This window comes from Chanodichthys erythropterus, chromosome 11 (assembly GCF_024489055.1).
Source record: "Chanodichthys erythropterus isolate Z2021 chromosome 11, ASM2448905v1, whole genome shotgun sequence".
Taxonomy (NCBI): Eukaryota; Metazoa; Chordata; class Actinopteri; order Cypriniformes; family Xenocyprididae; genus Chanodichthys; species Chanodichthys erythropterus.
In genome coordinates this window covers 30,685,881-30,707,558 of record NC_090231.1, presented here as the reverse complement: position 1 = coordinate 30,707,558, position 21,678 = coordinate 30,685,881, and the positions used below count along the sequence as shown (strand labels likewise).

At 37.5% G+C, this 21,678-nt stretch overlaps 2 protein-coding genes across 2 annotated transcripts in view; one reads left to right on the top strand and one right to left on the bottom strand.

The window, feature by feature from the left end:
- Positions 1–1,053: 1,053 nt before the first annotated feature.
- Positions 1,054–5,429, top strand: ddx28 (DEAD (Asp-Glu-Ala-Asp) box polypeptide 28). The gene has a single exon (XM_067400720.1). The coding sequence runs from the start codon at positions 1,195–1,197 to the stop codon at positions 2,848–2,850; it is 1,656 nt and encodes a 551-aa protein (XP_067256821.1). The 5' UTR covers positions 1,054–1,194; the 3' UTR covers positions 2,851–5,429.
- Positions 5,430–6,208: 779 nt separating this feature from the next.
- galr1b (galanin receptor 1b) overlaps positions 6,209–21,678 on the bottom strand; it is a 37,043-nt gene continuing 21,573 nt past the window's right edge. Inside the window, exon 3 of the mRNA XM_067400719.1 lies at positions 6,209–7,121. Within this exon, the coding sequence (XP_067256820.1) occupies positions 6,804–7,121 (318 nt within the window). The 3' untranslated portion in view covers positions 6,209–6,803. The remainder of the gene's footprint in view (positions 7,122–21,678) is intronic.

Here is a 21,678-nt window from a genome sequence, read left to right as displayed (position 1 = left end):
ATTATTGAGGCTTTCTGTTAAATCTTGAATAACGTGACGCTTCATAACGCATCTGGTTTGGCTTGGCTTGACACACAGTCTAAAGAAATCTACATTTTAAACCTCTTTTTTACTGTACCATTGTTTAAGAACCCTCTGCTTCCTTTAAGCCAATGCAGGACGAGACCGCCCCCGATTGTAAAGCAAAACGTGATTGGTTCTAGCGAGAGTGTGCTGCGATTGGTCAGCGCCACGTGGCCGTTATCTGATTGGCTTGAGTAGTCGGTAGGTGGAGTCGACCTATTTGTGGATTTGTCTGAGATCCTGACGCTAGAATTGTTTCAGAATCCACAAATGCCTGAGGTGATCCACAAATGCACAGAAAGCAATTCACAAATGCACAGGTGGTGATTCACAAATAAATACAGGCAGAGTTGTGCTTGTGACTTAACATATTTTTGAATATGTTTTTATTAGCAAATCTAATTTTATTTATTTGTGAATTTTTTATTTTTTTATTTTGAAACTCCTAACATAATATTTGTGGATCTCATTCTATTCATTTGTGTATATGATTATTTTTTGTGAATATCTTTACATTTATTTGTGGATCATAATCTATTTATTTGGAATATTGCTACAATCCTATCTCCATAGCGCACGAACATGCTTAATCGACGATCGATGAAATGTATTATCGATCGTCAACATCCCTACTTTCCTCTAATCTTTGTGTCTGTGTTAACACCCAGTTAATATTTCGTAATATGTCCACACAATACATCATTGTCCTAGCATAAAGAACATTAGTTTTACACTTTTAAAACTCACTATTTCTTAATCCTTGTCCTAGTCTGTGCTGTTCTAGAGTCTACACTGTTTGAAACTGTATAATCAAGTTAGCACTTTCTGTATTCCTCAACGAGTAGCTTTGGATGAAATCCTCTGTTAAATAAATAAGGTTACATATAAAATACTGCAGAATAATATGCGGTTCCGAATTCAACAATGGTAATCTCACGTTTGATCACTGGGGCTTTAATTTTGACATTGCGGCGTTTGTAAACGTCATCATTCTGTGCCCGGACGAACTAAGCATGGGTTTATGTGAGCTCAGTGTTTTACCGCATTTGTCACATAAAAAGATTCTTCTCTGATGCGTTTGTGTATTAACAGGACATACGATATTCATTTTCGTTTGTACTCGTATCCACAATGCAGGCAGTGAAGGTCGGACGCGGTGCCTTTCTCATTTCCAAACTCTGGCAGGCAACACGCAGTTCGCAGCTCGGCAGGGGACAGATCGCGTGCATTAGTGGAATGACAACCGCTAGCTCACAGCCGGTTGTGATTCGCATCCCGAGACGCATGCAAGAACGCATAGAGGACATCAAACAGATGCAAAGCAAGAAGTTTGACAGGCTGCCAACAGTCAAGCCTGGCAGACTGTTGATCAAGAGCAAGAACCCACAGCTAAACCAGTCTGTTGGCTATACACTTGGGAAATTTGAACAACCTGTTCTGACATCAAGGGGATGGAAGAGTAACAAAGCGTTAGGGGATTACTTCTCCATAAACAGCATCCAGAGTGCTCCACCATCCCTGCTCAAGCAGAAGGATGAGGGTAACGACACAGCTTCCGCCCCTAAAAAGACATTTAATTGCTTCAACATTTGTCCAGAACTGGTCGGGACTTTACACAGTCAGGATATTATTCATCCCACCACAGTGCAGATGCAAACCATTCCCAAAATACTAAAAGGACGGAATATTCTCTGTGCTGCAGAGACAGGAAGTGGAAAAACACTTGCTTACCTCCTTCCCATCATCCACAGACTGCAGGCGGACAGGCAGGAAGACACAAATATTCGCGCTGTGGTCATTGTTCCATCACGGGAACTGGCAGAACAAGTGACATCTGTAGCTCGATCAGTCAGCCAGCAGTTTGGATTAGTGGTCAAAGTCGCAGGAGGCGGGAGAGGTGTGGGAAACATCAAAGTGGCGTTCGCTCATGGTCAGCCGGATGTTTTAGTGGCCACACCTGGCGCCCTGCTAAAGGCCCTCCGGAAGCGGTTCATCAGCTTGAGTGAATTAAACTTCCTAGTCATCGATGAAGCTGACACTATGTTTGATGTCAGTTTTGCAGGCTTGCTTGAGGATATTTTTTCGCATGCCCAGGTGGCGTCCAGACTCTCAGAGACGGTTGGGCTTGATCATAAAGCTCAGTTGGTTGTGGTGGGAGCCACGTTTCCGGGTGGCATAGGAGAGGTCCTCAGCAAGGTGACTGACCTGGCCAGCATGGTGACCGTTAAAAGCAGAATGCTACATCATCTCATGCCACATGTAAAGCAGTCGTTTCTCAGGATCAAAGGTGCAGACAAGATTCTTGAGCTTCATCAAGCTCTAAAGAAGGCTGAACTGGAGCATAAAGGCATTCTGGTGTTCTGTAACTCTGCTTCCACCGTCAACTGGCTGGGTTATTCGCTGGAGGAGATGGGTGTTCGTCATATGAGGCTCCAGGGAGAGATGCCTGCAACTATGAGAGAGGGAATTTTCAGGAACTTTCAAAAAGGGAGTGTTGATGTTCTAATATGCACTGACATAGCTTCAAGAGGTCTGGATACACAGAGGGTTGGACTTGTCATCAACTATGACTTCCCAGAGACCCACACAGATTACATCCACCGGGCAGGGCGCGTGGGGAGAGCAGGTGGCTCTGGGGGAGGGGAGGTGCTGAGCTTCGTTACTCACGCATGGGATGTGGAACTTGTGCAGAGAATAGAGACGGCAGCAAGGAGGAGAACATCTTTACCAGGGATGGAGACAGAAATTCAGAAACCGAGCAATAAAATTGATGTTAAAGAAATGTAGAAAAACAAATAACTGATTAAAGTATGATCTACAAATCAGCCTTATAAAAATGTGACTTTTCATTTGTATATCTGTTGTTTTAGCTTCTGTTCAAACTCTTGTCAGAATTTATCATGTCATTCTAAACCTGTAAGACTAGAACACAAAAGGTCTAATTTTTTTTCCAATATAAGTTGTGTCCAGTATGTGACCCTGGACCACAAAACCAGTCATAAGGGTCAGTTTTCTGAAACTGAAATTTATACATCATATGAAAGCTGAATAAGCTTTCCACTGATGTATGGCGTGTTAGGATAGGACAATATTTGGAAGAGAATCTGAGAGTGCAAAAAAATCAAAATATTGAGAAAATTGCCTTTAAAGTTGTCCAGATGAAGTCCCAAATCAATTTTTTGATATATTTACAGTAGGAAATTTACAAAATATCTTAATGGAACATGATCTTTACTTAATATCCTAATGATTTTTGGCATAAAAGAAAAATCGATAATTTTGACCCATAAAATGTATTGTTGTCTATTGCTACAAATATACCTGTGCGACTTATGACTGATTTTGTGGTCCATGGTCACATTATTTTGACCCCCATTGTCTTTCATTTTATGCACAAAAATAGTTCTTCAAAATTTCTTATGTGTTTTGGCCAAGAAAATCATCATAGGTTTGGAATTAATTGGTTCTTTGAGTATTTGTTGTTTTCAACATTTTGGCATTAAGCTTATATACACATTTATATTGGACACCTTAAGGGTGTCTAATATAAACCCAAAAATCAAAATTTAAGTCATGTCTGAAAGTATACTCTTAGTAAGAATAAGTAGTTCCTTAGGTTGAACACCAGAATGCCTTTATGCTCTAGTTTGGCTTTACTTTGCGACGGTTAAAAAAGTATGTTTTATATAGTATATGTGTAGTATGAATGTATTTCAGATTACAGTCATCGTGTTTATGCTGTCTTGTGCCCTACAGTCTCAGTTGCATCGCTTGACTCGCTTCACTGCTATTCCTCTCCTGTGTCCTCATGGGATAGTAAAGTGTCCATCAGATGCTCACTTCAGAATCGTACCAGAAATAGTAGGTCATCTGGGAACGTTTCAACAACTTTTTTATGGGTACTGTAAATTTAGACTCTTTTCACATACTATTTTTTGGATGTATGCAATTTTAGATGCAGCCCTATACCCTCATGTTATTTAAAACCTGTGTGACCTTCTTGCTTCTGTTTTGTCCGTACAATGAAAATCAGTTGGATTCAGTGATATTTTGGATCCCATTGACTTTCATTTTATGCACAAGAGAATAATATGTGGTCTGCAGAACAAAGACCATTATAAGTAAATGTTTTTTGTGTATTTAAACCATTAAACATTTATGAACATTTTGGCGTAATGCTTCCATTTACATTTCTGTGTTAGACTCAATTTCTTTTTGTTTTTTCATTTGAAAATGTTTGCAGTGAACCTCCCACCGTTATGTGTGGGCTTTTAGGCCATGCCAATTATGTGAGGTATTTGACACTGAACAATAAATTGAATAACAGCCTAATTAAAAGAAGGTGCAAGTTGTTCTACGACAAAAACACATTTAAAGGGCAAAGTTATATGTTTTCCTGTTTTATATGATGTGATTTTTGCTTATTTATGTTATTTCAGTTCTGCTAATGGCTATCTTTTGCCCTAATGGGAATGAATGTGATAGAAAGGTCTGAAAGTGAGGCTGCATGCTTCACTACCAACTGTTTATTATCATGGCACAACATGAAGGTTGCCATGAGATAAATTTGAACTTTGCAGCAGTGTTATTGAGAAGAAGGCCTTTCGTAACATTGATTAGAAAAGACATAAACAGGGACATGTGAGCTGCCTTGATGGGCTCATTTAGAAGAAAAAGCAACCTGGCTAAGCAGAACTACTCTCTTATTAAGTAAATATACACTTGGGTATTTTTTTTCAAGTCCATTTTGTGAGTTTTATGCTCTGTCTAATGTATAAAGGACAGACAAACCATCATACATTGCATACCATGCCCTTGACATGCATTTGGACAGTGACGCTTAATGTTATTGACTTTGTTAATTACAGCAATGTTTTGGCTTTGAAATGCGACTTTTGGGTTAATGTGCACTCCGTTTAAAGGTTCATTAGAAAGTGTTGAAAAAAAAGGATGTTTAGGCTGTATGACGACCTTTTGTCTTCTTTTTTTTTTCTTTCACAATAGAGATATTTGTTGTAAAATGTATGAGGTTGCATATATATAGCTGTTAATCATACAAATTATGTTCCAGGCAAGAAGAAATAATCATGCTTCATTTAACTCTAATAATTAGAAGTGTATATTTGTTATACGTTGTTTCAGGAAAGAAAACGTTATATATAAGGCATTGAAAATTCAGGTTGCTGAAGATATTTGATCAATTTTGTCATGCATGGTCTGAAAATAATTTGACAAAAAATACAAATATTTTGAAAATAATTTCAATTTTAGTTGCTGTGTGAAAGAGCACTCAAAGATTAATTTAGATTATGTTTTGTGAAAATAAAACACCTGAGAAAAGTGATGTCCATTAAAACTGACAGTGTCTGAACAGGTTAACTTTGTTATTAATGATTTTTCTGAGCATGATTTATCATCACCAGATTCTGGATATGTTCCCAGACTACTCACCCGTGAGTTCTCCCAGAGTAAATATGTATCATGCTGCACTGCCAGACATATAGCGCTGACACTACATGAAATGCAGCATTGTTTAGAAATGTATTCAAATATACAAAGAAAGAAAGAAAAAGCAAGTTACCAGTCTGTACTTTCCAAAAGTTCCATTCCATTGTCATTTTTAGGGTCACCTACAGCACTATTATATCACATTATAGTGAAAGCTTCATTGTACTGGAGATGCATTTCACAAGGATTAAAGGCATGTGATGGTAGCATTTATGCAGTCATATTCACCCAACAGGATCCTGACCTGTTGGAAAATGTGCCATCCATTTTCTTGTCACTTCATAGGGAAGTTCATAAGTTTTGTGAATCTTTTGAATCGTTCCTGATTCTAAATCAGAAACAATGTGCGTTTATAAGAGCTTTTGTCCTGGTATCTCACAGAGAGACATGAGTAATAGACTGGTAAGAGATGCAAACACACACATAAAATTTTCCACTGGTCGTTTGTTTAGGACAATCGCCAGTCTATGTCAAACAGTTAACCATAGGATACAGATAGCTACATCCTTTTTAAACAAGAACCCACTCTAACTTACTCTTAAAGGACCAGAAAAATTAAACATACATTTTATTGTTCATTGAATTAGATATTTTTATTATTATTTGAATTCTTTTTTGGGGAAACCTTCAATAATATTTTCTTTCTATAATGGATATTTAACCATGAGACTGGACATAAACCAATGTCACTGAATATATAATTACAGCATACAATCAAAATATTGAGGTTTATGGCATGCTTATACTGAGACTGAAAGTGTTTGTCGAATACAACATAAACACTATGCAAAAAGATGTTCAGACAGCACAGTTCATTAACAAACACATCCATGTTCTTTTATAGTGATTCTTTCAAACATATTCAAAAACTGTTAAAATTAGATTTTTAAATTACTGTCTATATGTTTTTATTACTTTCAATAACATTAAATACACATTAAACAGTAAACAAAAACGTAATACAACAACATTTCAATGACAAACACTATTTACACTTAAATAGTTTACACTTTTCATAAGCAAATGCCTTTGATGTACATGGATTGAGATATTAAATAGGATTTTTACTTCTCAAGGTACCTTCTTAATTTTTACTGTCCATGTTAGTCAAACCTTCTTGAATGTGATCCATGCACTATGCCATGAACCAGAAACAACACCACAAATGTTATTAAACAGTGCTGATATCTCCAGTTTTTTAAACAGTGCTGATATCTCTAAAATGTTTTGAGTCACATGTTAGTAGTGGAATGTGTCATGGAGAAGTTCTCCATGCGAATGCGCACCACTTTTTCCACAGGCGGAGGAGAGTAAAAAAAGCGGCATGTGAAGACCTGCTTGCAGGCTTTTCTGAAGTTTTCAGACAGGAAAGCGTAAAGAATGGGGTTGACACAGGAGTTTCCATAGGCCAGGCAATGAGAAATGATGCGAAATGCAAAGGATGCATCATTCAAGGGAAAGTGGCCGAACTCCACCCACATAGCGATAATGTGGTGCGGCATCCAGCAGATGAGGAACGCAGCGACAACCAACAACACCGTCTGAGCCGTCTAGATAACACAGAAAGAGAGACAAAAATAGGTTGGTTAATTATACCTCACATGACCTGATTTTTTTTTTTCTTTCTTTAAATAATTAACAGTGTTTTTAAAGGTGTTAGCACTTGTGAAAGTTATTCTGTAAAAAGCGCTCATCTTTTTTAATAAATGACAGAATTATTGAGGCTCAACAGAGCATATAATTCAGACTCTGCTGTTGCGGTAACCGAGACAATAAGGATATAGTAAGTGGGATGGGAATCAAAGGCTGAACAGGTCATTGCAGAAGGCAAGACTGGTCTGGTGGCAGTTGGTTTGGGTCTGGTTTTCACTGAATTGTGTTGGTGTTGAAAAAGTGGAGGCCAAAGTAGGAAGAGTGTAGCATATTCTTCCTTGTTTCTCAACCTGGAGCCAAACTGCTGTTTTATACAAGGCAGATGACACATAGTGAACCTTTTTGTGGGCTTGATAATACCTCATCCTGTGACAAATGAAGCAACACATCCTTTGAGTAGGCAGATGAAGCTCCACACCAAAAGATGATTGATGAGAGGAGAATGAACTCAATTATGACACAGAAATAAGCAGTAATGTGTTGCGGCAAGAGATGCAGCCATCCTCTAATGGATGTTATGTAGTCACTCTGTTTAAAATCTATAAAATAAATGGTGCCTGGCAATATGAATGATGTTGACTGCTGAGCTCGCTGTTTTTAGAGAGGCTGGAAGGGATGCCAATTTTCTGAAGATTACATTCAATTCCACAACTTTTTGCAGCAGGTTTCTGGTTCGCCACACCAGAAAAGCAGATATTCAACCTTCCTTTATATGAACTCATTAGCAGAGATAAGACCAGTCTACAGTTGGCACCGGCCATGTGGAGAACATCTGCCTAGCAGAAATCACAGCCCACACATTGTGATTTGCTTAAGGTCAAGTATTGCTTGTAATAGAATAATTCTGAGTAAAGCAACATTAGCAATGCCAATATAGATTATATCCAATATGTTTTGGAAAATGTCACACACTTCCAGTGGCAGAGCATCAAAATGAAACAAATACACAAAGTGCTTTAAAAAGGATTCTTGAAATAGAGTGTAGACGAGTGATGGAGACATACAGAGAGAGAAATGAACCACTATGATTAGTCACAAGATGAAAGTCTAGCACAGTGCAAGAAATTTTCTGGTAGACTAGTGTCATCTTCATTTGACCCTGGAGATGCACTTCAACCCTTAATATCATTTGGAGCTTGACAGAATTATTTAAAATGTATGTTTTTCTTTTCTTGGCTGTACCATGTAGTAGCTGAGCTACATTTGAGATATTTTGTAGAGAAATAAAAATTGCCAGATTGCTTGATTATTATTGTGCAATGCTAGACACAAAGCAACAATTTTGATGAACTCCTGTCAGATTTAACTAACTGGTGAGCATATTTAAGCAGATAAGAAGATAAATATTTCCAAAGAGGAGCCATAGTACTACTAATGATGTTTAGAAGCCATTACATTTTTCCCTATACCTACTTGGAATTTCCTAATTACTAAGAACATCAGGTACAGGTAACTAGATAAATGTATTAGGGCTTCCCCCAACTTAAGATACTGAGATACTGTTGAAAATAATAAAGTTTGATGTCACCATCATGGTGGAAAGTGTTTGCTTTAGTTGGCCTCTTGACCTTGACTTTTAACATTAGTGTTTCTCTGGCTGTCGTAACTCAGTGTTTGTAGGACACAGCTGTTATGGTGAAAAAAAGCCAAAAGAAATACTGGGATTGATCTGTTGGATCTGTGTTTATAATGTCATCATCAAAAATCCACAGATTTCATTCCAAGGTTTGTACTTGATCAAAAGTGTGCTTTGTCACTATAAACAATTAAATATTTTATTGCTGAAACTAGATCAAGAGACTGAGCACGGTTGAGATCATATATTTTTAATATTTGTCAAAAAACATTTTGGGCTACTTTTAGACACACAGAGACATCAATAATCAGCGTATAAATCTCAACAACGGTGACATGCAATGCATGCTGGGAGCCATCATAGTATAAAACTCATCCATGGCTCCCAGCATGCATTGCAGCATGAAGCATGTCACCGTTGTTGAGATGTATAGACTGATTCCTGATGTCTCTGTGTGTCTATATAGTCCAAGATGTTTATTGACTAACATATTAAAAATATGATTTCAACAGTGCTCCGTCTCTTGCTATAGTTTCATTGATTATTAAAAAAATACCTGTTTTTAATGACAAAGCACACTTTTGATCAAGTACAAACTAGTGATGGGATTTATGGCTCTTTGAGGGGATCCGGATCTTCGCGATCCGTTCCTTTCAAAGAGCCGTTCAAAAGAACGGCTCTTTTGGCTCTTTTTAAATATTTAGTCAGTTTTAAGAAGCCAGCTTGGGGGCATCTCAGTTTATCCTGGAAATAATCACTGGGAGGAATGATGAGGTGAGATTTGTAGTCAAATAATTAAAACTCGGATATCACACACCAATATCTGAGTTTGAATTATTCTGAAATATTGATTATTACCTCATTTGTCATGTGTGGACTATATTCCATAGGGTTGCACAAATCCCTCTGCTTAGACAGTGACATCACTATTTTGGATTTACCTTTAGTACAAAGTGTGTGTGTGTGTGTGTGTGTGTGTGTGTGTGTGTGTGTGTGTGTGTGTGTGTGTGTGTGTGTGTGTGTGTGTGTGTGTGTGTGTGTGTGTGTGTGTGTAAAGCTACGTTGACTTATGTTATTCATACAATACCTACTCACAAATAAACATCAAAAACAAAGCCGGCTGCAATGAATTTCTGTGCAAAAAAGCTTTTACTACAAACACTTCCACACAAGAACATTGTTATCACACAAGATGTGTGTGTCTTCATCCTTTCGAAGTCCGAACGACCCGCTATTACTGATGTTGGCACTGAGACAGAGAGGCAATCGCACGTTTTTTTTTTTTTTTTTAACTGGAGTAAGCATGTGACGGCAGCGTGCACACGTCATGGCTCCGCTCCTACCCAATGACAGAGGAACGCAGGGTTTTTTTCCACTGGAGTACTCACGTGAAGGATGCATGCACAACTAATAACTAATATCATCACGCTATAAAGGGTTGGCCTGCGCTGGGTGCGCCCCTCCCCCTATAACTGTTCTGTCTCGCGGAGGAGCTCATTTGTGTGCATCTGTGTGAAACACGCATAGGAAAAAAGAACGACAGAAAGAACGGCTCCCCTCCAGCCGCGACTCGGCTCCCATCGTTCATGTTTATGAGCCGTTCAAAAGAATCGGTTCGTTCGCGAACGTCACAACTCTAGTACAAACCTTGGAATGAAACCTGTGGATATTTGATGATGACATTATAAGTACAGATCCAACAGATCAATCCCAGTATTTCTTTTGGCTTTTTTCACCATAACAGCTGTGTCCTACAAACACTGAGTTACGACAGCCAGAGAAACACTAATGTTAAAAGTCAAGGTCAAGAGGCCAACTAAAGCAAAAACTTTCCACCATGATGGTGACATCAAACTTTATTATTTTCAACAGTGTCTCCAGTTTAATAAATACAAATAATGTATGGTCCATTGTTGCAACTTTGAGCAAAAAATAGTTTAAATTTAAGGCACTTTCTACATAATGTGAACAAGATTTTTAACATGACTGAACTAAGTATTCGTTCAATTTGTAAAATTGAATTACTAATCCTCAACATTTCTAAGTACTCTGTACTGTGTGGTTGCTAGTTTTATCAATTCAAAATGATGAGTTAACTTACTTGCTAAATTTAAGGCAATCGGTTTCCTTAAACTGTTGGGTTTACATAAAAAAACTTAATTAAGCTTTCTAAGTAAACTCAACTAATTACATTTTACAGTGTAGCAACTTCCTGCTTGGCTTCAGTATCACAGGGGACAGGCATGGTTTTATTCGGAAACACAGCTGGAGAGATTACAGGTCAGGATCAGATTAATGTAAATAAACAAAACTTTCTTTTTTCTTTTGACAGGTTATTTCATCTTACTTTAAACTCTCCATTCAATGCTCATTATTCACAATCCATTTTATTTCTGAGGTGTGCACCACTGAATCATTCACAAGACCAGGAAAGTATATTAAAGCCAAGGTAGGTATAGTTCACCCAAAAATCAAAATTCTGTTATCATTTTGTCAGGTTTGGTGTAAGGGATGAGACGAGGTCTCAAATGCAGGGGATGATAGGCTTTATTTAAATCCGGACACCATTCTCCCCACACAAAACACATCACATCACACAGACGAGAGAGAGCGCATGGTCTGAGTGCACTCAGAGCCTTCCCCTGGCCACGGGCTTGAGACTAGCCTGGAATATTCTCACTCAAACCACTGACTACTGCTGCTTCTGATTGCTTCTAGAGGGAAAAGCTGCTCATAACTGCTGGTCTAGGATCAGTTTTCTCCATAATAATAGCATATAGCAAAACAGATTTAGTGTTTACGCTCTTGAGAGCATCAAAGAGTTTTTGCAGTGTTGAGCAAAGCAAATGAGTTGTGGTGTTGAGCAAATCACAAACATATCTGTTGATTTCTTGAACACAATGGCCAATCAAATGTGTTTAAGTTAGGCTAAATAATAATTATGTTGGCTAAATAAGAGATTTATTGTGCAGTCAGCTTCACTGATTATAGAGGAACTTTATGAGATTGTGATGAATTGAGATGAATGACAGCTTTTTAGTGATTATAAAGGGAGGGCTTTTAGCATGCTTTTTAGGCAATATATAATCCATTCAGAATTTGAATAAAACTTTTGTTTTGCTGCATTAAGTAAGGCAATGGTTTTTTATTATTAGAATTGGCTGCCATGCCAAATCACGCCTACAGTATGCCTGCTTTCTGTTCAAAGTATAGTGATTCAGAGTGAAATAATATGATTTCCTACCTGCCTATCAACATATGTTTTTACATACCCACCTTTTACAGTTCCTACCAACAATAAGCAAAACAATGAGCTTATGCTGTGTTCATGCCATAACTACCAAAATTAAAGCCAGGCACACATTTAACGACTAGCTAAAACATTCTAAGACTGAGCTCAACATACAGCGATTGTTTCCTGCGACTGAAGCAGATTTATATACTTACACATGGAATGTGAACACCGACTGTAATCGCAGACTGAACGCAACTACCTCTGACTGGACGCGTTTAAGCGCGATCAGTCATAAGTATCAATTTACATTCATAAACGGCCTTGCAATCGTTAAGTGTGTGCGCGGCTTAAGAGATGGCAACCTGTGACGTTGTAACTGGAGATGTTCAGTCAGACTTAGAATTATGCATATCCATGTCAACAGCATCAACACCGAAATGAATCTGCAGCTACAAGCTTTCTAAGTTGTTTATGATCATTATTATTGTAATGCTATGTGCTTTGACACATGAGGTAGTTTAACATCATCTCTTGTGATGCCCTGCCAAGAGTAGTTGTGTGTGTGTGCAGTCATATGTTATGGAGGAGGCGTGGTTTTGGACAGCGATTTGCAGGGTGGGACATTTCAGAAAACTGACCATTCTAAAATTTTCTGAAATGAGGCAGCCTCAGTGTGTGGCCACCAAATGCAATCTCCGGATGATGCAGGCTTCAAAATGAGACACAGCTAGAAAAATGGTGTACTCACAAAAAACAAAACAAAGCAACCAGTACTTTAACATTGTAGATACAATACACAACACCATAAACCTGCATCCATTTTTTCCCAGATATTAAAACTCTCATTGACATGCATAACAGCCATAATAACAGCATTCATGCAGAAAATCTAAGGAACTGAGGTGAAACAGAAGCTGTAGGCTTTAGGGCCATCATTTTGTGATAGCAGAAGGACAAGCACCATGGGAAGACCTCCATAAATGTCTTTGTCCACACATCAAACAATGAGCAAAAATTTATGCACACACTAATACTGAAACATACACACTGATGCATTCTTCTTTCGTACATTTGATAGCTGACCTTAGCTCTGTCCACTGTATCACAAACACCAGGTAAAAAAAAGACATTATGTGTGAATGTGTAAATTTGTGCTGGTGTGAATGGACAGCAGAAAATAATGGGTGGCTAATAACAGCTCTTACACCAAACATAATTACTGTTATTTCCCCTCTGCCACCATCCACAAAACCAACTCGAAACCCTGGGCAAAGGAAAACAAGTTGTTTTTATACAGCACAATTTGTGAAGGTTACAGTTTTCAGCCTGTGTATGGGCTGAAAGGGTTTGTCAGTGGTCAGACACCTGTTGTGACCTCCACTGTTCGCAATTAGATTTCAATTCTCTTTACCTTGGTCTTCCCCTGGGTCTTTCTTTCTCTCACTAGACTGTTTTTGCTCTCTCTCACATAATTCTCAATCTCTTCAAATATTTAATCACCTTTCCCTGTTTTCTTCAGTTGCATCACCTTTTAGTGTTAACCTTGAAATATTATCTGCTGTACTGAGATGATAAGACAATACGTCTATCTGTGTAAGCTGCATCAGGCTTGTGATCCAATGCTTGCATTAAAATGAGAAATGTCTTTGACGACACCGTAATGATCTGGTTCAGAAGGGCAATTACCAATTGAAAGTGTGAGAGTGAACTATACTGAATAGGACTACTAACAACTCGGGTAGTTTGTCATAAATACATGGAAAATGACTTCAAAGGCCCACTGAAGTGCATTGAAATGCACAGCATTATTCAATGTGTTGACATAATTTCCACTGCAACCGAAAGACAGGGCTGGACATATCAAACAGATCCTCCCCTTTTTTAAATTATGTTTTATTAACGTAGTTCGGGAGGAACAAGTCAAATATACACAATCAGGTAAAAAAAGATTGTAGTTTGAAGATTAGTATGCATGCAAGTTGTCTTAGGAATTTTAAGCAAATAAAATGTTTTTTTTGTAAGTTTGTTTAAAGGAGGAAAAGAAAAAATCCTGCATAAACAGAACAGGCCGGAACGCATGCAAGCTACAGTGACAGTGGAGGCCTATAATAGATGCCAGATTGTGTGAAGAGGTTAGAAAGTATCCTCATTTGTACAACTTTAGCATGAAAGCTTTAAGTGATCAACTGATGACAAAAGAGAATCCTTGGCCTCAAACTCTGTTTTCCCTCTAAAAAGAAAATTAAAAGTTATATTATGTAATGCCTTTGCAGAAAAAAAGCCATCTTAAGCAAAGTTTGATTCATACTCTACATGGCGCCTCGTTCACACCCAATAACAACAAATACACACCAACCCCAGAGACACAGACATTCCTTCTTGAAAGAAAAACTAATAAAACATAAAGAGGAAAGATTAAGCATTAAAATGTTTGATTTGATTCTGTGACTGGATCATTGGATTAAATTACTGAAATGATTAAATTATTAGTGTATGCATTTTAAACATTTAAAAATGTTTTATTACGTGCAAGGACATTAATAAAATATTCCAAAAATATATTTCGGTATTATTTAAAATGAATAAATAAAACAATACCTATTATATGACTTCTATTTGAGTATTTTTTATTTTTTTTTTAAACCACAACAGTACTCATACTCGTATGGTCTAGTGGTAGAACTTCTGCTATGTGAGTCAACCATTCCGGGTTCTATTCATCAGTGGTTCTAATCCACCCTCGATTAGTTTTTTTTTTTTTTCTTATTCTCATTAAGACCAAATGTGTAAATGTGCCATAGAATTTAAAATTGAATTTACCTTGGCATAGTTGAATAACAAGAGTTCAGTACATGGAAATGACAAAGTGAGTCTCAAACTCCATTGTTTCCTCCTTCTTATGTAAAACCATTTGTTTAAGAGACCTCAGAAGAACAGGCGAATCTCAACAACACAGCCTGTTATGCAACAGTCAGGATCATTAATATGTACGCCCCCAATATTTGCATATACCAGCCCATGTTCAAGGCATTAGACAAGCCAGAATTAACTGTCTGGATCTGTGCACAGCAGAATCGTCAGACTTTATGCAGGTAAGCAAGCAAGGACAATAACGAAAAATGGCAGATGGAGCAATAATAACTGACATGATCCATGATATCATGATATATTTAGTGATATTTGCAAATTGTCTTTCTAAATGTTTCGTTAGCATGTTGCTAATGTACTGTTAAATGTGGTTAAAGTTACCATCGTTTCTTACTGTATTCATGGAGACAAGAGCCGTCACTATTTTCATTTTTAAACACTTGCAGTCTGTATAATTCATAAACACAACTTCATTCTTTATAAATCTCTCCAACAGTGTGTAATGTTAGCTTTAACCACAGAGCATATCCTCAAACTCATTCAGAATCAAATGTAAACATCCAAATAAATAAATATACTTATTGATCTGATGACGAACACTTAGTAAAGATCCATTTTGAGGGTTATATTAGATGTGTGAACTTTGTTTATGCATTATAGAGTCACGAGCTTGGGGGGCGGGGAGCGCGAGGATTTAAATGGGGAAGCAGGTTGAATCGGCGCATTTATAATGATGCCCCAAAATAGGCAGTTAAAAAAAAGAATAAAAAAATGTATGGGGTATTTTGAGCTGAAACTTCACAGACACATTCAGGGGACACCTTAGACTTATATTACATCTTGTGAAAAAGCATTCTATGGCACCTTTAATGATTGTATATAAAGAGGCAAGAGCAGGGACATGTTTGTGTGCATTTTGTTAATGATTTCGCTGGAAAGAATAGAGAGTTGCCGCAACACCATTAACGTAGATTGACGCTCGTCTGTGTGGAGACTGTGCACGAGCCACTGACTGAGAACGTTCCGCCACTGATAACAGTGGCATGATTTAAAAAACACATTCAAGCACCAGACCGCTTCTTATTTAGCATAAATTAACGTCAACTGGGTGTTTCATTTGCATTATAGGCTATCCGTGCAGCAAAATGTTTCAAAAAAGGTGTGGGGACATGTCCCACCCACAAATTACGCTATACACACATTCTTTCCACGAGTATTGCACTGATCTAATGATCAGTAGTAGCGGCTCACTTAATTCAATACATAATTCAATAAATATGTATTTACAATAAGCACGCCACTTATAGTAAGAAGACCATCCTAGAGAAAGAACAAGAAGAGAGTTTGAGTGCGCGTCCAGTTTAGTGCGAGAGTGAAGGAAATCCACCTGCGAGCTGAAAGATTTGTGCTTGAGTATTACTTGGCATTTTTCATTAAAATAACACAATAGACCATCGAGCCCCCGAGCACCCACGGGATCGGTGCCTATGCCAGTACTTATATTTGAGTACAGTTTTACCCTTGATTAAAGTTTTAAAAGTGTCCATCCTACTCACTACCCACTTCTGAATGGCAAATTGAAATTTAATGCTAGAACTAAAAGAGACTGATACAGAACAACAGTTAAAACATTCAGGTAGAGTGCTTGCACATTTACATCTGTAATGTGATGTATTTAAAATTGTATTCTGCAGTTCTTATGTTAGTGCTATGACCCTGATACCATTAGATCCTTTTAGCTCTGTGCACTAAAAGAGAGAAGAAGAGTGAGAAAGGCTTTCTTGCATTTAAAAAGTTAGAGCAGAACAGAAAAATCTGAACTGTTTTTAACTCAACAGTCAACACAAGAGTCTTGGCAAGTTTATCCATCTTTAATCCTTCAAAATAATACTTAAAGCAATCATATTTTTTCCGGATAAAATTTCTTTCTACCGGCTGTTGTTTGCTTATATATAGACACCTTCATTTCAGACCATTAGTCACTAAATGAAGGTCACAGGCTTGAAAGTGCACCTTCAGTCTAACAGAGCTGAGTGCTCTCTAAGGACCGGCTCACAGATCCTTTCAGATTTCAGTTTCATTTCTAGTTATTTTTTTTTATTCAGATGTGACTGAAAGTGATGCATCTGGGTGGTTGAGCAGTTCACTCTTTTATTAGTCAATCCATTTCCACCAATTTGACCAGTTTTACCGACAAATAGGCAGGTATTATCATATCGACATGTGTTATCAGCCAATCACAGCAACAAGGAAAGCCATCCCCTGATATTCACAAAAGCTTTAGGATCTCAATGAGAACATAATAAGAGACACCATCTCCCTCTGAACTTCTACCCGCTGGTAAACTGTTGCAAGCACGACCCAATGCATGGGGGTCATTAAATATGTAAAAGCTTGAGCTCTCTGCAGAGTGCAGACAAAAAACTTTAAGTTGTTTTGGTGCACAGTTTATCCTCTCAAAGCATCACACATCTCTATACTTCAATTATAAGTAAGCCTTTTCCTTACAGCATGCTGACTCCTTGTCTGCCACAAAATGAGAAGAGTTAGTGTTAGCAGCAACATCAATCCATTGATCTCAAAGGAAATGGAGTCCTTGCTGTGGTTTGCAACACCATTGTAATGGGTCTCCCTTTGATGTGGCTGCTACCTGTTGAGGAGTGAGAGTCCCTTGTTTCTGCTTATATTACATTATGCACTCTAACACATCTTTCAACTTCTTAATGTTTAATCAGAGTCAAAACAACATTTTCTAAATCTTTACAAAGTCTCTCTTGGTATGACTGAGTGATATTAATGGTGTGAACAGTGTGTGCATCATTGACGTACTGATCCTCAATGTATTAAAACTCAGAACTGTAAACACAATGTAATGTGAAAGCTAAACAAACTCAGTTATTTTATTGTATGGCCACTTTTGATAGCAATTTTAGCAGGAAATTTGTAAGTTTAATAGGCCACATTTACATTATACAGATTCCATCTTAGCAAAGTGTAAGTCCATTTATCGCAATACTAGAACAAGTAACCGTGAAGTCCGAAATCAATACAATGTTAATTTAATTCATGATTCTGCCCAACAAAATACAGTTAAGAAGAGACGTTGCTAATGGACTAGGAACAGCATCTGAATTAAATTCTAGCACATTCTGACTGAAAGCAAAGGCATATTAATGAGTGTCCAAAGTCCCTATCATGCTTTACTGTAGGGATGGTGCTCACACAGTAATGTGCTTTGTAAGATTTATGCCAAAAAAAATCAAATAGCACAGAGGGAAAAAGTTCAAATTTTGAGTTGAAAAGAGCAAAATTCTTGCAGAATGATTTAAACTATATCCTGTATCAAGGCCCCTACACAATAAACCATAAATTATGAGTTCATATTTGCATGATCCTTAAATGAGATAAAGTTAAGCATATTTGGAATGCTATACTATCTATGATGGAATGAGACTTGAGACATAAATTTCAAGTCTCATTGGAGTACTTTATAAAGAATATTCAATACATAGATAGAACAGAAACAGAGGAGGAGGTAAGGTGGAGGAGGGATGCTGGAAGTACTGTCACTGTACTGAGGTAAATGGCTATTTTTATGTATAAGGATTGACAGGACATGATAAGATGAAGTTTTGTTTAAGCACCATATATGTTCTGAATATTGTTACTATATAGGGGTTAGAGGTCTGCAAAGCCGCTGGGTCCATTCGGCCCGGCTCGGGCCAATTTTTTTTGTTTACAGATCGGGCTCGGGCACATTTAGCTCATATTGTGCCCATATACGTGGAGAACACACATAGGCTACTGTATGAAATACAGGCAGATAAGTAGCTGAGTATCTCTTAAGCAATGCGCAAACTACAAATAAAACTGAAAGTAAGTCGCAGATGCTTAAAACACAATCATGTTCATTAAAAGTGTAGGCTATGGGACTAAATGATCTTACCAGTGCTTATGCCGCACTCTCTCCTAATGCGATCTTTGATCTTGAAATTAGCTGATTACAAATAAAATGCAGCTCATATGTTGCTTTCCTTGATGTGAATTTGCATTTAGCGCAAGAATTGAAGATAGAATTTATATTTGTTTTGCGGTTGTGGTGTTAGGTAAGACAACCAGAATGTAAATCCAAATGTAGGCAAGTCAAGTGTTGATTTGATTAAATTGATCAAACATGTGGTTAACTCACTGTCAGCCGTTAGCCGCTTGGTCACTTTAAAAAAACAAACACTTTAATTTAATAAACAAAAAAATTCTTCTAAATTAACTTAATAAAGAAACAAAATGAAATATAACTACTTTGTTTTTAAAACCAAAACAGAACTATTTTAATGGCTGCAATAGTAGCCTAGTGTGTAATGGAGAGGATATAAACAACACGGGCTTGAGTTGGACTCAGGCCGAGAATTCTGATAAGCTGTCGGACATGGGCCGGGCTAGGGCCTGAGTATCTCTGGCCAGGGCCGGGCTAGGGCCTAGATCTGAGGTGGGTGTGTGCACTGCTAAATGATTGGTCTCTGATTAAAATTTTAACTGGCAAGGCTTTAAAACGCATGCAAAACTGCAAATAATAAACTTTTGTGATAGAAAATGTTATGTCCAGAGACGAAGTCTTTATTGATTTGTTTTCTTTAATGTGTGTTGTGTTTTTGTCTTTGTTTCTTTCCTTGTTTGTTTCTTGGCTCCTCCTACTCAATCTGCCTGGCAGGTAGCTGATTGCGTCCAGCTGTATCTGCTTACCAATTAAGAGTGAGCCAGCATAAAAAGCAGAGCTCCAGCTACCTGACTTTGAGAAAACATTCCCCCAAGAGCTTTCTTCAGAGTGTTGTCTTTGTTCTGCCTAGCTGGTTGCTGCAGTTACAATTGGTGGTTGTTGAGCTGCTTAATATTCTCCTTTGGTATTGTAGCGTTTTCTTTTATTTGCTCATTGTGATTCTCCAACACTTACTGTTGTCATTTGAGTTAGTTAAAGAGATTCATACTATCCTTCCCCTGTTATATTGTTTGGTTTATAGCTGCTACTATTAACATCCTGTTTAGCAGCTACTCTTCTATTTTGCTTACTTGTGTTTTGCTCAATTTTGCTTTCATTTGGAAGCTGTAGGGCGGTGGGTGCCATTGTTTAACCCTGTTTTCTCCTGTTTTGGGGCCAGGAAGGGTTTTTGGGTAATTTTTTTTTTTTTTCTTTTTTTTTTTTTTTTTAGTTTATTTAGAGGTTTAAATTACTTCAGTTAGATTGCATTTATGTTTTATTTTTGGCTTTACCCTCTCCTGAAGCTATTGTTTTTTTTTTTTTTGTATTTTACTACTGTACCCTCTATATTCCACGAGCTGTGAAATAAACATCTTTTTGGAAAATGTGTTGCTTGTGGTGCTATGGCATGACTCAGATGAACGCTCTTTAAAACTTTACTTTTTGTTGCGTCCACATTTACCCCTAGACTTATGTGTAGGGTGACCAGATTTCTCATGGTGGAATACGGGACGAGTGTGCAATATGACCATGATATAAGAAATTTTATTTCACTATATATATATATATATATATATATATATTACTGCCCTCCAAGAGTTTGAAAACACCCCTGGAAAAGTCTGGTTTTGGACGATATCAGCATAAATCCTTATAATTTTTTGGTGCAAATACATTACAGTAACTTGACATTATCCAGCAATAATAATTTTCATGTGTTCATTTCATTACATAATAATGGCAGTATATACATGTCAAAGTCAGACATGCCCCTTTGCCAGCTGTGATGCCTGGTTACTGGTTTAAACTTGGCCCAGGTTTGTAAAAGATTTTTGGGTCAGCACACCTTAATAGCTTCAACAATTGATTGCCAATTAAGTTTAGAATACAATGAAATAATTAGAACCCAGTTTAGGTCAGATAGCTGCTAATGCTGGATATTTTGATGAATCAAAAATTTAAGTTTTTTTCTATGTATAAACTGTTTATATAATAAAATGTGTTTTTATAATTTGTGTTGTCCCTTACCAGTGCAAAATTATCACAAATTAAAAAGGATTCATGCCAATATTGTCCAAAACCCCACTTTTCTAGGGCGTTTCCAAACTTTTGGAGGGCAGTGTAGATATAAATATTTGTTATATATTGTTATATAAAAAGAAATTTACAAACAAGTTACAAACAATACAACAAATACGACAGAGATTAAACTTGTTTTTTCACATTTGAATATACTGACAAATATTTAATTAGGCTACTGTCCCTTTAAGACCGAATCCATGGATGTAATATAGGCTACTGACACATTTCCTGTTTTTACCCACCTGTTTACGTCCACTTAACTGACTGTATTTACGTGAGATACTCCACACGATGGACATTTTGAAAAACTATGTGTGCATTTGACCATTCAGGCGCGAGGAGAACTGATCGCGCGAAAGAGAGAGAGAGTGCGTGAGAGAGAGGCTTCTGGTCTGTGTTATTCAGCGTGATTCCGCCTATCCCGCCTTCACTAATCGATAACGAATTGTGATTGAATGGTAACTTTGTTCTATGACGAATTGATTAGGCTGTTCTTGTGTGACAGAACTCCATCACCCAGTTGAAAGATGAAATACGGGACAAAACATTATTTTTTTCTTAATAAGTCGGGACACTAAAAATAGAGCTGAAATTCGGAACTGTCCCGGGAAAAACGGGACGTCTGGTCACCCTACTTATGTGGGACGTAACACAAAGAACTGCAATGTCATGTAAATGTAACCCTACTGCTAATCTCTACTATGCTCTCTCTTTAAAGGC